The sequence below is a fragment of the Brassica napus genome, chromosome C4 (genome assembly GCF_020379485.1).
Source record: "Brassica napus cultivar Da-Ae chromosome C4, Da-Ae, whole genome shotgun sequence".
In the NCBI taxonomy this organism is placed as follows: domain Eukaryota; kingdom Viridiplantae; phylum Streptophyta; class Magnoliopsida; order Brassicales; family Brassicaceae; genus Brassica; species Brassica napus.
In genome coordinates this window covers 54,611,887-54,627,244 of record NC_063447.1, presented here as the reverse complement: position 1 = coordinate 54,627,244, position 15,358 = coordinate 54,611,887, and the positions used below count along the sequence as shown (strand labels likewise).

Genomic DNA, 15,358 nt, shown 5'->3' with positions numbered 1-15,358 from the left:
TATTCAGACATTTGTGATTCTTTGTTGGCATGGGCGCCTTTATGTGCTTGTTTAGTTTGTAATGTGCTTCTTACCTCTTAGGTGGTGGTTGTGCTTCCGGTGCTTTAGGCATGCGTCTTCTTGTTTCGTGGTAACTTTGTTCATCCGATGATTATTCTTTCTCTACCCCGTTTTTTTTCTTTTTGTGCAGGTGCTTGATCGCTATCCTTTGTGTTCTGAAGATTGTTTTGTCTCATATTTTATCATTTTACCTTTTTCTGACATCTATTTGTTCTAATCAAGACATTCTATGGTAAGATGAGATAAATTAGTCTTTTTTGTTGATATATTTTCAGCTCCAAACATTTATTAAGTTAGTGTTACTATGGTATTATTCTTTTTCTCTATGATTGTGGAAGTCTTAAGTTTAGATTATGTATTGCATTCTAGTTTCTTCTTATTAGTTTAGTCATTTTGTATTTTTAATAGTTAAATAAATATATAATTTGTAAATAAAATAATAAAAATGATAAAAATTAAGAAAATAACAAAAATATGTTATTTTTAGTTGTGAATAAATTAAATATTTAAAATAAATTTTTATTATTATTTTTTTCATCAAATACATTATCAAACTTCATACAATAATAGTTAGTGCGAAAAAAATTAGATAGTGCACAATTAGAAAGTATTTGGTCAAATTGCAATGATCTAAAAAAGTGATTTAAAATATAAAAAATATATATGAATGACACGTATCGCAAAACCCTTCTGCCACTTGTCAGAATAAAGGAAAAAACTAACTTTATATATATAGATATAGATATAGTTTTTTTTTTTTGATAATCCAGGGTTCCCCACTTACGTGGATCATTCTCTGGGCCCGGTTAGGCAGCGGTCCACTTAACCCGGGAGGGCTTAAACCTGGGCTGGGGACAAGGCCCAACACCCAGTACCGCATTTGATGACAGGATGGGCAGTTTCCCTCCGCCTGGCGTCGAACCCGGGAGCATGACAATTGGCCCCCAAGATCTTTACCAAACGAGCTACCACATCCCGTCGATATAGATATAGTTGTATCACGATAATCGTAATTAGTGGTGCATCAACCGTCTTCGAACTGTTGTAAATGCAGTGGTGACCATACCGTTTCAAACTTTGCAGCGAATGTTCAAACTTCGTAACTACTATACAAAAAGCAAAAACAAAAGAAACAGTGGGGGCATTAAAAGGAGCTGTCGTCTAGTTGGTAATGCGGATAAAGATGCTGGCAATACAATTGCATGTAGGACAATTGAATACTTCAATCATCAACCTATTTGAATAGGTAATGCAACCCAATTATTATTATTATTATTTATTATTATTATTTTTTAAATATTTTCTTAAATGTTTACCTTTTTATTATACTCGTGACTATTGTTGAAACATATATAATTATAAAATTATAATAATCAAGGTAATACGATTTCTTGTCAAACAAAATCAAGATTTCATAAAGGTGGTCACGTTTGGAGATTCTGAATAGTTGTTTCGCTGGAGGCGTTGAAATAGCCTTCTTTAACAGCTCACTTCGTTTCACATTCCAAAGTTCTTGAACTCCTCTCGGTCTTCTTCTTACTTATTATATAAATCTCTGTTTGTCTCTGACAATTTATACTACAACATCAGCAGATAGATAATGGCATCTTTCTTGGACAAGGCAGCTTCTACTCTTAATGAAGCCAAAGAATCCGTTACAGCCACTGTTGAATCCGTCGGTGCTTCTCTAACTGATGCTCAAAAAAACGTTGCAGCCTCCACTGAAACTGCCAGAACCTCTCTAGCCGACGCTCAGGAAACCGTTGCAGCCACAACTGAAACGGTCAAGACCGAAGCCGAAGCTGCGCCAGGGAAAGTGTCTGATGTGTCCACACAGGTCGGTTCTTGGTCACTCTTTACACCAACTTTTACATGTTTGTTTGTCCCAAAAAAATAACATATTTTGATATGGTTTTGTTTAGGCAAGAGATGTTTTGGGCAATTATATGTCAAGAGGTATAGAAGGAGCCAAAACTTTGATTCATGGTTTGGAAGAGAAGAAGACTGAAGTTTCCACCAAGCTTGTTGGAGCTTTTACCAATGCTGTTGGTGGAGCATCGAGCAGTACCACCGTGGCGAGCCGAGACCTTCCCATATCCACAGACAATCAGGTCAGATTTTAAACAAAACTCTCTTACTAGAAGATTGTATAAATTCAATTTGTTTTTGACGAATCGGATGTGTGTTTGCAGCCTTTGTTAACTGGTGAGCGTGGGGTTGATACAACGCCATGGTGGAAAAACTGTTGTGGAGTTCTTGATCTTCTCAAGACATCTACTACAAAATAAAATGTCAAGCTGATGAAGAAGAAGAACAGAGAGACAGCACTAGAAGAAAGAACCCACCTGTAAAAGCCTTTTGATTATTTATTTCCTTCCTTTTTTATTTTGGTTTGATATTGTGTCTATCTGTCTTTGTTTTTATTTTGTATTTTGATATCTTGATTGTTCCCATGAACTTGTGTAAGAAGTAAGAACCAATAAACCCAAAAACAAGTAATTTCTTTTGTGATGAGTGATGGATTCTAAGAACTTCTAAAAGCCAATCAAACATTCACAATATATAAGCTTCTCAACCTTGTTGTCCAAAAAAAAAAAAAGCTTCTCAACCTAAAAGGGAAAATGGCCTATTCCTATATAAACTAATTGTTCCCGGTTTTTTCACACACGAACTTTTAAGCCATGCCAAAAAATACATGAACAGCGGAAAAATGGTTTATTCCCCTATGAATTACTTGTTCCTGGTTTTTTCACACACAAACTTTTAATCTATGCCAAAAACAACATGAACAACTCTATTTTTTGAATTACATACACAAATTATCGATTTTAAATTAATTCCCATGAAACCGTAAACAGTGCTATTTAAACGTCAACTTGATTTATAACAGGTGGAGAGCCAATTTATTCTTTTTTTTTCTTTTTTAGTCAACTGCTTTTCTTCTTTAGAAATCGTTTTATCATCGATTGGGGATAAAATTTATTATTCTGTAGAAGAATAAAACGTTTTACATGACGCATAAAGAAATAAGAGCATCAACTACTAGCTTACCAATCTCCATGTATTGCCACAAGGAACTATAAAATTGATGCAGTATCTCCAATTGATGTTGGAAAATAAAACGATTTATGAAGAAAATGAGCAATTGAAAAAAAAAGAATAAAACGACATAGTATTTTTTTTTATCAACTCAAATTAAACCGGTTCTCCATCTGTCATAAACTAAGTTAACCTTCAAATAACACGTTTACGGTTTTAGGGGAATTAGTTTAAAATCGATATTTTGTGTATGTAATTCAAAAAATAGAGTTGTTCATGTGGTTTTTGACATGATTTAAAAGTTCATGTGTGAAAAAACCAGGAACAACTAGTTCATAGGGAAAGAAGCAATTTTGCTGTTGTTCATGTGGTTTTTGACATGACTTCAAAGTTTGTGTGTGAAAAAACCGGGAACAACTAGTTTATAGGGGAATAGACAATTTTCCCTAGACTGAGGACCTGATCTGAGCTATATTGAGTAACTACTGTATTGCAACATGCACGGTATCAAAGTGACTGCAAAGCTAATGGCGTAGCACCAAAACAATTCCCTCTCAAATGCGATTTCTCACTTTTAATCAGCCTTTGTTCAAAGCACAATTTTTACGGGCCCCAATTTTTACTAATATAATAGATAAATATATAAAGAGTGCTTTCATTTCATGGTACCTAATCTTCTCTTTTTTTTCTATTTTATAACGTTTCAAACACCTCTACATGTAAGATCTTACAATGGCCCATACAGCTTCTTCGTCTTTTCTCTACTACATACATTTCACAGGGTTGGTACTCCTAGATACATAAAGGTTAATCACATCATTCATGGTTGGTACTCCTACTCCGTTTGATGTGATCTTCTAAACCAAAAAAAAGTAGTTAAGTGATGATGGTCTCGTGGTAAAAAACTTAGAAATGTGGCATAAACATGTTCTTTCTCCGGACTCGAAATTTCAGAGAAGTCTTTTACTCTCATTTATTCAGTCAAAATAGTATTATACTAACAAAAAAAAGTATTATTATACTTTTAAGTTTACTAGAAAAATCTGGTGAAATGACTAGTAAAACAAAAACCGTTAGATTAAAATGACCCAAAAAAAAGGAAAACCTCAAAGAACCGGTTATTTGACGTAAAAGCTGGTCCGGTTAAGTTAATTTGATAGCGTTGGAGAGAGCGAAGACAGATTCAGCTGCAATTCCGCGAAATCAAACCTAACATTGCATCTTCATCGTCCTCTTCAGCTCACACCTCTAAAACCCCCAACTCTCTCGATTCATCGATCAAACAATCATTTCACTTCTGATCGTTCAAAGAGCTCTCCGATCTCACTCAACATGGCTTCAAACGGCGCATCTCCGGTCTCCTTTTTGCTCTCTCGATCTGTGCGAATTATGTTAAGCTGTTTCTCTAATTTATCGTTTGCTATCGTGAAATGAGCAGAGAACTGTTGATGCTACGGACAACAGCTTGGAAAGGATCAAGCGACAGCTAGCAACTGGCTCCGGTCGGAACTTGCTACAGGGACCGCTTTACAAACGGTCCGAAACTGTAAGTTCCGGTTCTTTTTGATGGGTTCTCTTCAATTTTAGTGGATTGATCAAAAGTCTCTTCCTTTTCTGGACTTGCTTGTGTATAGAGTTGTATAGCTTAAGCATCAATTGTTCGTCTGACAAGTCTTGTGTTGGCTCGAAATGTCTTGGGTTATTACAATACTTGGACTGATACCATCTTTGTGTTTCTGTTTATGTGTGAATTAGCTGAGAAAATGGAACGAACGATGGGTGATACTTGATCCAACCACAGGGAAAATGGAGTACAAGTGAGTACTATCAATTGCTTATGTACCTGAGATCACTTCATGGGGGTGGGTGGGGTATTGTGTTAAGTGCTGATGTGTTTCCATGACTCAGGACAAGACGGAACGAACCAGCTATCAAGGGAACGATTCTGTTTGACGAAAATAGCACAATCACTGTCTCTCCTGTCAACTTCCAGTATTATGCATTGCTACATTCTCTTTCTTTCTTTCTTCTGACTAATCAGCATTATTTAAGTTCGTATTGTGAAATCTATTTTCTTTTGTGTTTCAGGGGTCTTCCGAAATATAATGGCTGCTGTATCTGTATCCTTGTTTCTAAGTATATTGTTGGCAAGTTTATAGTTCTGTTTTTTGTTTATAAGGAGATGAATGATTGATGTAGAGACAGAGTTGAGTTTTTCTTCAACATGATTTAGATATTAGTACCCCACAGAAGAAAGATTACTTCTTGTGTGCAGAGACTCCTGGTGCAGCTAAAGCTTGGGTTACTACCTTACAGTAAGTCATCTAGTTCTTGATCTTTCTCTCTTAGAGATGCCACTGCCACCATGCTTATCCTTGTTGGCCTTTGGAATATTCAGTGCGACACAGCTAGTTCTAAAGGCACATAAGGAGGCTGTTGATTCTCTTAGCGGAAGCGGTTCTTCAACACTTGGTACGGTTGCAACCGTTGTTGCCGCTGCTAATTCAACAGCGCTGGAATGTTCCAAAGAGATCCAAGCAGCAATGCAGGTCTCTCTGAGGAACGCACTGAAAATCACCGCTAATAAACCGATCGATGGACCACTAGATGATTTGACTATAATGAAGGTCCGCTATTTGTGCATCTCTCTTTCACTGCATATAGCATATAGAGATCCATTCTGCAGTGTCTTGCTGAGTGATGTAAATCATATAGAAGACATCTTTATACAATTTTATGTTCAGGTTATCTTTGATTGAGCCACTTACATGTTGCAGGAAACTCTGCGTGTGAAAGATGAAGAACTACAGAATTTAGCGCGAGAACTTCGTTCTCGTGACTCAATGATAAAAGAGATAGCAGATAAACTGTCCGAGACGGCTGAAGCAGCTGTAGCGGCAGCATCTGCAGCTCACACAATGGATGAACAAAGGAAAATTGTTTGTGTGGAGCTTGAGCGCTTATCTAAAGACTCAGAGAGGCAGCAAGAAGCGGCTATATCGAAGGTAATGTATGATGAGGCCTTGTCATGTATGTTCATCTTTATTCTTGTTAATTGATTGTTGTATCTACCATGTAGCTTAAGGAACTGGAAGAGAAGACATCTACTCTGAGCAGGGAAAAAGATCAACTGGTCAAGGAAAGAGACTCTGCTCTCAAAGAGGCACATCTGTGGCGGTCTGAGCTGGGGAAAGCCAGAGAGCGTGTCGTCATACTTGAAGGAGCTGTTGTGAGAGCCGAAGAGAAAGCGAGGGTTGCAGAAGCAAGTGGTGAAGCAAAAGCAAAGGAGGCTTCTCAGAGAGAGGCAGCTGCTTGGGCGGAGAAGCAAGAGCTTTTAGCATATGTGAATATGTTACAAACCCAGCTTCAAAGGTTAAGCATATCTGAATCCTATCTCCCAAGCAAACTCAGTATTATTATAAAGTGGCATTAATTATAATTTATCATTTGAATAAACAGCTGTGTTTAAAATGGCGCTCGCCTTTTGCGCCATGGCGCGAGGCGCACTCAGGCGACGGCTCCATCGCCATGTACCTCCTAGGCGAGGGTGGGTTCCGTAAGGCGCTCGCCAAGTGCGCATTGGTCATAAGGCGGTGCCTTAAAAGGCAACGCAAAGGCGAGCCATGGAGACGATGACGTTAACCGATACTAAACCACGTAGAAACCCTAACTTAATAAATGGACCAACCTTAAACCAAACTTAAAACCAAACGTCTAAAAACTTATCAAAACCCTAGCTTGCTCTTGTAGAAAAGCAAAGTTAAAAACTTAACAAAACATGGATCTCACGGACTGTGTTTTGCATAAGGTTAGTACGTACTCTCTTCTCTAATCTCATGGGGCTTTCTTCTGATAAAAACTATTTAATAAAGGCAAAATCACGTGAATGAAATTTGTATATTACGCACGGATACATAACTAACGTAGTCTTCAAGTGGGTCTTCAAGGCGAGCGCTTTCTTGCGCCATGGCGCAAGGCGCAAGGCACACACCTTATCGCCTTGGATCGCCATGCGCCATTTAAAACACAGATAAACAGGCAGCAGCTAGAGACGGAGCAAGTGTTTGAGGAGAAGACGGAATCTACGAACGGCGAAACATCTCTTCCGATGACGAAGGAAACAGAAAAGGATGTGGACAAAGCATGTTTGAGCGTTTCCAAAACAGCGTCTATGCCGGGAGAGAATGCAGTCCATATGAGTGAAGATCAGGTGGTAAACGCTCAGGCTCCGGTTGGAGAAAACGAATGGAATGATATTCAGGCGACAGAGGCTGGAGTTTCTGATGTAAGAGAAATATCTGCAGAGACTGAACGAGACAGCTTGGATATCACTGTAGTAACTCCTGAATCCGATGTTCCACGCAATGATCTACCTCCTGAGTCTTTTCATCATCAGCCTTGATGGATAAATGGTAGGGACGACCTTGGTACATTTTTATATACTCTGATGTGCTGGTAATGTTTGGAGATTTGATTGTTCCAACAAACCAAAAAGAGTTGCTATTTGGTTTTGCTTGTGCCGTAACATTTTGTCTATCTCTCAGCAACCTCTTGAGTTTCTGTCTGACTTGGTAATGACTTGGGAAGAACAAAGAGATGTGTTTTAAATTTTTAATTGTTGAATGATGTTATGTTTGTGTTCACGTGGCATTTTCTTTTGCCGGTTTTGGACATGATGAATGCAGGTATTTTCCTGCATGAATGATGTTACTAACGAACATGAATTAACTCCAATTTGTTTAGAGTTCGTATGTTATTATTTGGATATGATGAATGCAGGTATTGTCCTGCATGAATGGTGTGTTATGAACGAACGTGAATCGAGAAAAACTTAAAGAAAAATGTATTGAGCCAAATATCAATTTAGAGTTCGTAAATTATTATGTGAATAAATAAATTTATAATTCTTTAAACCCATATTTATAATAGTTTCAAAAATTCAATTTTATTTAAAAATTTTTTTTTTCTTAATCTTAAAAGTATACCGTACGGAGGCCGAATGGCCCCATACCCCCAGATATCAATCTTGATAGTGAGTTAAAAAAATGAATAATCAAAATGTGGTTGGAATGAGCTAAACAAGAGATATATGATTAAGTTCCTCTAGATTCAAACCTCAACTCAATCACACAGAATTGGAGTTACAATATGAAACAAAAGAGAGAAGAGAGGTGACATACATAAGATAAGAGGAGGCATACAGTTACTCTTTATTAAAAACCTCACATTAAACACAAGCATTGCTTAGAAACCCCAAAACACACACAAAGAACAAAGGGATGTGTTTTAAACTTTTAATTGTTGAATGATGTTATGTTTGTGTTCACATGGCATTTTCTTATGCAGGTATTTTGGACATGATGAATGCAGTTATTAACGAACATGAATTAACGGATCAAATGCTGGTATGGGACAAAAGGGTCAAAAAAATCTAGAATGGATCTCTTCTATTTTTAATTAAACAATATATTAAAAATAAATAAAAAAATGGGGGTAAACGACCATAAGACCTACAAAATTAAACATATTTACTAGTTTATGCCATGACTATCCTACCCAGATTTGACCCGGATCCATATCCAAAATCCGACCCAATTTTAACCCTAATCTTCTTCTTCTTCCACTTTTTTTTCTCCATTAACATTCTTCCACCTTAAAACAAAATCAAAAAATTTCTTTAATAATCCACCAAATTTCTTTTTCTTATTCCAAATCGATCAACTCATAGTCATGTTTAATCAATTATATCTTATCTAGAATCAAATTTCATCTTTTACTTACGAGATTGAAGATAAAGAAGAAACGCATAGTATTACTAAGACAACTAGTACAACTCCAACTAGTACAGCTATACAACTCAAATTGATACAACTCAAATTGGTACAATTAGTACAACTACAATGAGTATAACTAGTATAAATAGTCTGAGTATAACCATTATAACTGATACAAGTAAAACATGTATAACCAGTACAACTTTGCAATTAATATAGTGGTTTTTATTTTTTTGTTTTCAGCGTATGAAGATGATAAAAAAATGATGATGTAGAACCAAGAATACATGTTTGTCTAATCTTCCCCGCCTGCATGTATTAAATACATGAATAATATATTTTTAATAATATTTGATTTGGATAATGATTTGTTACAAGTTGTACTAGTTGCACTATTTTCGAAAAAAAACCATCTTCATCTTTTTGCTCTCAAGACCAAAAAGGTAGATACGGAGCCAGAAAAAAATTTAACCATGGTTCCAAATACACGAGTCACCCGAAAAAGAAGAAAGAGGGAGTGTCGACGATGAGTAAGAATGACTCACCGGCGATGAACAAAAAGGACTCTACTGTGAAAAAGAGAGGTGCCGCAACGAAGAAGAAGAAATACACTGTGAAGAAGAAGAAGAGAGATACAGCAAAGAAGAGTGAAGTCATGACGGAGAAGAGGAAGCTCGATGGTGGTGTCCATGTGGTCCTCGTCAAATCTAACCAAGCAGGCTTGGAACCGCGAGAGAGAAACCGCATCTCCATTTGGTAAATAAAACAAAATATTGAAAACTCTCAATTAAAATAAACGAAATTTTGTCACCATTAACCAATTCAGATATTTTATTGTTTATTTCATATGGAAAACATGATTTATTACTCGTGTCACGTAAATACTAGTTATATCATTTGTTCGCTTGTTTAGTTGTACAAGTTATATTAGTTATACACATACAAATGATAGAAATCGTGTGGCCATGATCGAACAGGGGAAAAATGATCTAGGGTTGAGAGAAAGAGGAAGTGGGTCCCAACCGAAAGAGAGAAGGAGAGAAGAAAGATCGTGTGGTTCAGATTATAAGAAGTGAGATGATCTAATGGTTGAGAATGCATTTTCATCAAGGGTAATATAGTCATTTATAATAAATAAAATAACAAGTAGTTGTACTAGTTTTCTAGTTGTACCGGCTGTACATAGTTGTACTAGTTTTTGAGTTGTACCAGTTTGTGCATAGTTGTACTTTGGCAGTGAAATCGTAAAATATTAGTTGTACCACATAATAAATACAATTACATCAGTTGTACCACTTATTTATGTTTACATGTCTTAGCCCGGTTACAATGAAATCATCAATTTCGTAAAAATACATTTCATGTATGTTTTCCAAAAATTTAGTGAACAAACAAGTTAACTAACCTTAAAAGTGTAAGGTGGATCATGTAAGCTTGTGGAGTTCTGTAATAATTTTCAAAAAAAAATTCCAAAACTTCAAATAAATTAAGAGAAACTTATGAGTACATACAAATTGAGATATTTGATTATTTTTTCTCATATGGAATACCAAATTGGTTTTGTCAAATTTATGAAATGTCAAAGTTGTGCCAGTTATACCAATAATGCTCATTTAATATTTAATAAAAATGATATCAATTTTTTATATGTCTCGGTTTAGAGATTGTACCAATATTTTCACTTCATAGCTTTGCAAAAATATGTTCGATGTTTGTTTATCATTATAATATGACTAATATAGTTGATAAATCTCAAATAAAATATATGAAATTTTATCATTATATACAAATTAGGATATTTGTTGTTTATTTCATATGTAAAACATGATTTACTAGTCGTGTTAATTATAGTAGCTACATATTATATATAGATTATAACATTTATATACCATTTATAAAATTTCTTAACCTGTTCAGTTGTACGAGTTATACTAGTTATACCCAGTCGAATTAAAGAATGAGATAAGGAAGATCCTATGGTTGTAATTGAAGAAGGAAGAAATGATCATGCGGTTGAGATTAAGAGAAAAGAGAGAGAAGGAGAGATAGATGTAATCGTGTGGCTATGATTAAATCGTAGACAAGATGATCTAACGGCTATGATTGATATTTCATTAATGGCGTTTTCGTAAATATCATATTCTCTTTTTTTTTTATGATCCGACGACTCTAGTTTAAAGAAAGAAAATATAATCGAATGGCTCATATTGTTCTTTCATTAATGGCAATATTGTAATTTTCTAATTATTGTCCCATGTAGATTAAAATAGGTGGTTGTAGATTTTTTTTCACCCATTTGTCCTATTTGAGATTAAAGTCCTGAATTAACTCGAAAAACACAAAAACGTATCGAGACAAATATCTGGTTAGAATTCGTATGTTATTATTTGGATATGATGGCTGCAGCTTGCAGGTATTGTCCTCCATTCAAATAAAGAAAATAAAAACTTAGAGCATAAATGTATTGAGCCAAATATCAATTTAGAGTTACTGTATTATTATGTGAATACATAAATTTATAATTTTTAGACCTATATTTAATTTTAAAAATTCAATTTTATTTTTAAAAAGGTAATATTTTTAATCTTAAAAAGTATACCGTACCACAGAGGTCGAATGGCCCCGTACCCCCAGATAGACATGTCAATTAGGGCCGAAGTTCGCAGCCCGAATCCGTCCAGTCCTAAAAATTACCGGGCTTAGGTTTAGTTTTATAAGCCCCAAAAAATTGAGTCTTTCGGGCTAAGTCCATTTGGGCTTTGGGTATTTTGGGTCTAAGACCGTTTGGGTTAGGGCCGGTCCGAAAACCCAAGATTTTATATTTTAATTAATTATTATCATTTCTGCAATCAAAACCATTATTAGTATTTGACATATTATTGTAATATTTTCATCTAAACTCTCATAAAAACAAAAAATAAAAGTTGTTAATGCAAATTATTGTTTGATCATTACAAGTTTCATATTTTAAATTTTGCAAATGTACCTTCTTATTTTATGTACAACATGTTTTTTTTTTCAAAACAGATAATATGAAACGTTTGACCATATTTATCATAAATTTTGTTCTTTTATGTATATTCAGTTTTAATTTATATTTAATTATTTAAATGTTATTAAATTTTTATTGCTTATCATATGTTTTAAAGCATACGAATAAATAAATAATTTTGATAAAGAAGAAAAGTTTAAACTCACTTTATATTTTAAAACAAAAAAGTGAAACTGATTCTTTAATGAAAATTCATATGTATTAAAAAGATAGAATGGCAATAATGTTGTGAAACTAGAGAATAAAATCTATGTTTCTGTATTATTCATAAACATAAGGAGCCCTTTATATATAAGAAATTACACTGTTATAGAATAATAGAAAGACTAGAGAAAAGGAAATACAAATATGGAAAGAGTACAAATCATAAACTAATAAGAAAAAAGAAAGTAGGGTTGGCCGACTCTCTCTAGGCGCCGGCTCTCTCTCTCTCTCTCTCACTCTCATGTATGGGCCGGTTATGGACCAGGGCTGTTATGGACATCCACAATATGATTTATAACACTCCCCATTGGATGTCATAACCATATAGAGTTTGTAATACGCTTTAGATGTTGCCTCATTAAAAACTTACCAGGAAAACCCCATGGGACAAAACCATGGTGAAGGAAAAAGAGTACAACATGTATTACTCCCCCTGTTCTGAACATCACTGAAGGTCTTTCAGTCTACGCATCCCTATCTGATGCGTGAGCTTCCTGAACGTCGAGGTAGGAAGTGACTTGGTAAATAGATCAACTGAGTTGTCACTGGAACGCACTTGGACCACTTGGACCTCGCAGGTTTTCTGTAGTTCATGCGTGAAGAAGAACTTAGGCAAGATGTGCTTTGTCCTATCTCCTTTGATGTAGCCGTCCTTAAGCTGAGCAATGCATGCTGCATTGTCCTCATACATCACGGTTGGTGCGTCCTTGCCTTCGGACATCCCACAATCAACTCGTACATGTTGGGTCATGGACCTCAACCAAACACACTCGCGACTGGCCTCATGTATAGCCAATATCTCCGAATGGTTTGAAGATGTGGCCGCGATCGTCTGCTTCATGGAACGCCATGATATGGCCGTTCCACCATGTGTGAAAACATAGCTTGTCTGTGATCGAGCATTGTGTGGATCCAAAAGATAACCTGCATCAGCAAATCCAACTAAACCTTCTTTGTTTTTGTTAGTATAAAATAGACCCAAGTCTTTCGTTCCTTTTAGGTAACGAAGAACATGTTTAATCCCGTTCCAGTGCCTTTGGATCGGACAAGAGCTAAACCTAGATAGTAGGTTCACGACAAAACATATATCTGGTCGTGTGTGACTAGCAAGATACATCAAAGCTCCTATGGCACTGAGATATGACACTTCGGGACCTAGGACATCTTCATCGTCCATCATAGGACGAAACAGATCAGTGTCCAAGCCTAGAGACCTCACAACCATGGGGCTAGACAATGGGTGAGACTCGGCCATATTGAATCTCTTGAGTACTTTTCTGTATATGCCATTTGATGCACAAGGATTCCATCTCCCATGTACTCAAGCTGTAATCTCAAACAAAACTTTGTTTTTTTTTCAAGATCTTTCATCTCGAATTATTTCTTAAGATATTCAACTGTTTGGGAAATCTCTCCAGAGGTTCCTAGGATATTTAAATCATCAACATACACTGCTATAATCACAAAGCTCTGGCCGAATTTCTTTATAAAGATACAAGGGCTGATCGGATCATTCTTGTATCCTTCTCTCTCTAGGTACTCACTTAACCTATTGTACCACATTCGGCATGATTGTTTCAATCCATAAAGTGACTTATTCAACTTTATACAGTGTTGTTCTCGAGTACTCGATTTGTTTTTCAACTCTATACCCTCTGGTACATTCATATAAATCTCATTATCCAGTGGCCCATATAAGTATGCAGTTACAACATCCATTAACCGCAAGTCTAATGTCTCTCTCATAGCCAGACTTATAAGGAATCAAAAGTAGTAGCATCCACCATAGGGGAGTATGTCTTCTCATAATTGATTCCTAGTCTTTGTGAGAATCCTTGTGCAACAAGTCGTGCTTTATATCTCACGACCTTCCCGTGTTCATTTCTTTTCCTCACAAAGACCCACTTATAGCTGACTATTTTTACATCATATGGTGTCCGGACTATTGGTCCAAAGACATCTCTATTCTTTAAAGAGTTTAGCTTCACGTTTATAGCTTCTTTCCATTTGATCCAATCTGATCGTTGAGTGCACTCATAAATAGACGTGGGTTCATGATCCTCATTCAAATCCATAAGTTCAAGTGATACCTTGTATGCAAATATATCATCAATGTCGACATTCTTTCTGTTCCATTGTATCCCAGACAAGACATAGTTTATTGAGATCTTATTATTATCAGGACCTTCAGTACCTTGAATCTTGGCGTCCCAAGAATCAGTATTAGATACATCAGGGCCGGCCGCATCTAAGAATTCATGATCAGCCGCGATCGCTATTAGGGTTTTGGGATCAGCCGCGGTTAAGTCCCGAGATTTAGGAACGGCCATGGTCGTGCCTAGGGTTTCAACAACCTCAGTTTCATTCTTTGCACCTTTCTTAGTTTTCCGATAGTTCTTATCTTTGAAACCTATTGGTCTACCACGTTTCAAACGTTGTCTAGACTCTGTAGCAACTTGATTGTGTCCCTCTTGAACATCAATTCTGATTGGTGCATTTGCAGCTGGTATATATGACTTAGTCACTCTTTTCGGGTCAGCAAAGGAATCTGGCAATTGATTAGCTAGCTTTTGTAAATGTATAATCTTTTAGACTTCTAAATCACATTCCTTAGTCCGAGGATCTTGTTAAGATAAGGATGTTTGATTCCATGTAATCTTTTTTTACCAGCTTATTGCTATCCCCCCCCCCCTAATGTTGGATGTTCGGATTCATCAAAGTGACAATCCGCATACCTGGCCTTAAATAAATCACCCGTAGTTGGCTCAAGGTATTTTATAATCGTGGGGGAATCATATCCAACATATATCTCCATCCTCCTTTGAGGTCCCATCTTTGTTCTCTGTGGTGGAGCAATTGGTACATAGACGGCACAGCCAAATGTCTTAAGATGAGATATGTCTGGCTCATGACCCGTAAGCAATTGTGATGGGGAATATTTATGTTCACTAGACGGTCTGATACGAATCAGTTCGGCCGCGTGCAAGACCGTGTGTCCCCAAGCTGTGGCCGGAAGCTTAGACCTCATAAGCAATGGTCTAGCTATTAGCTGAATTCGTTTTATGAATGATTCGGCCAAGTCGTTTTGTGTATGTACATGTGCCACAGAGTGTTCCACACTTACCCCCATGGACATACAATAATCATTAAACGCTTGGGGACGTGAACTCACCAGCATTATCAATACGTATAGTCATGATGCTTTAGAGACTTTTATATCAAAAACTTT

At 36.2% G+C, this 15,358-nt stretch overlaps 2 protein-coding genes across 8 annotated transcripts; both read left to right on the top strand.

Moving 5' to 3' along the window:
- Nucleotides 1–1,083: 1,083 nt before the first annotated feature.
- BNAC04G41540D lies at nucleotides 1,084–2,574 on the top strand. 5 transcript variants are annotated; one of them, XM_048753995.1, is made up of 4 exons: nucleotides 1,084–1,306; nucleotides 1,654–1,897; nucleotides 1,983–2,171; nucleotides 2,253–2,574. In XM_048753995.1, exons 2-4 carry the CDS (start codon nucleotides 1,661–1,663, stop codon nucleotides 2,346–2,348), a joined length of 522 nt encoding a protein of 173 aa, XP_048609952.1. In that variant the 5' UTR covers nucleotides 1,084–1,306; nucleotides 1,654–1,660; the 3' UTR covers nucleotides 2,349–2,574. The 5 variants fall into 5 exon arrangements, with proteins under 5 accessions (XP_048609952.1, XP_048609953.1, XP_013698539.1 ...); XM_048753996.1 differs by having other exon boundaries at nucleotides 1,241–1,306; nucleotides 1,651–1,897; XM_013843085.3 differs by lacking the exon at nucleotides 1,084–1,306 and adding an exon at nucleotides 1,333–1,569 and having other exon boundaries at nucleotides 1,651–1,897.
- Nucleotides 2,575–4,196: 1,622 nt separating this feature from the next.
- Nucleotides 4,197–7,742, top strand: LOC106406182 (switch-associated protein 70). 3 transcript variants are annotated; one of them, XM_013846795.3, is made up of 10 exons: nucleotides 4,198–4,455; nucleotides 4,538–4,645; nucleotides 4,855–4,916; nucleotides 5,008–5,091; nucleotides 5,188–5,219; nucleotides 5,333–5,414; nucleotides 5,498–5,726; nucleotides 5,877–6,104; nucleotides 6,179–6,471; nucleotides 7,138–7,742. In XM_013846795.3, the coding sequence occupies exons 1-10, from the start codon at nucleotides 4,432–4,434 to the stop codon at nucleotides 7,499–7,501; spliced, it is 1,506 nt and encodes a 501-aa protein (XP_013702249.1). In that variant the 5' UTR covers nucleotides 4,198–4,431; the 3' UTR covers nucleotides 7,502–7,742. The 3 variants fall into 3 exon arrangements, with proteins under 3 accessions (XP_048609951.1, XP_013702249.1, XP_048609950.1); XM_048753994.1 differs by having other exon boundaries at nucleotides 4,197–4,455; nucleotides 5,008–5,219; nucleotides 6,559–7,742; XM_048753993.1 differs by having other exon boundaries at nucleotides 5,008–5,219.
- The last annotated feature ends 7,616 nt before the right edge of the window (nucleotides 7,743–15,358 follow it).

Coding starts and splice junctions, on each gene's coding strand:
- BNAC04G41540D (XM_048753995.1), top strand. CDS start 1,661: ATGGCATCTTTCTTGGACAAGGCAGCTTCTACTCTTAATGAAGCCAAA. Junction 1,898..1,982: donor TGTCTGATGTGTCCACACAG/GTCGGTTCTTGG, acceptor GGTTTTGTTTAG/GCAAGAGATGTTTTGGGCAA. Junction 2,172..2,252: donor CCATATCCACAGACAATCAG/GTCAGATTTTAA, acceptor GTGTGTTTGCAG/CCTTTGTTAACTGGTGAGCG.
- LOC106406182 (XM_048753993.1), top strand. CDS start 4,432: ATGGCTTCAAACGGCGCATCTCCG. Junction 4,646..4,854: donor TTTACAAACGGTCCGAAACT/GTAAGTTCCGGT, acceptor TGTGTGAATTAG/CTGAGAAAATGGAACGAACG. Junction 5,415..5,497: donor GCTTGGGTTACTACCTTACA/GTAAGTCATCTA, acceptor TGGAATATTCAG/TGCGACACAGCTAGTTCTAA.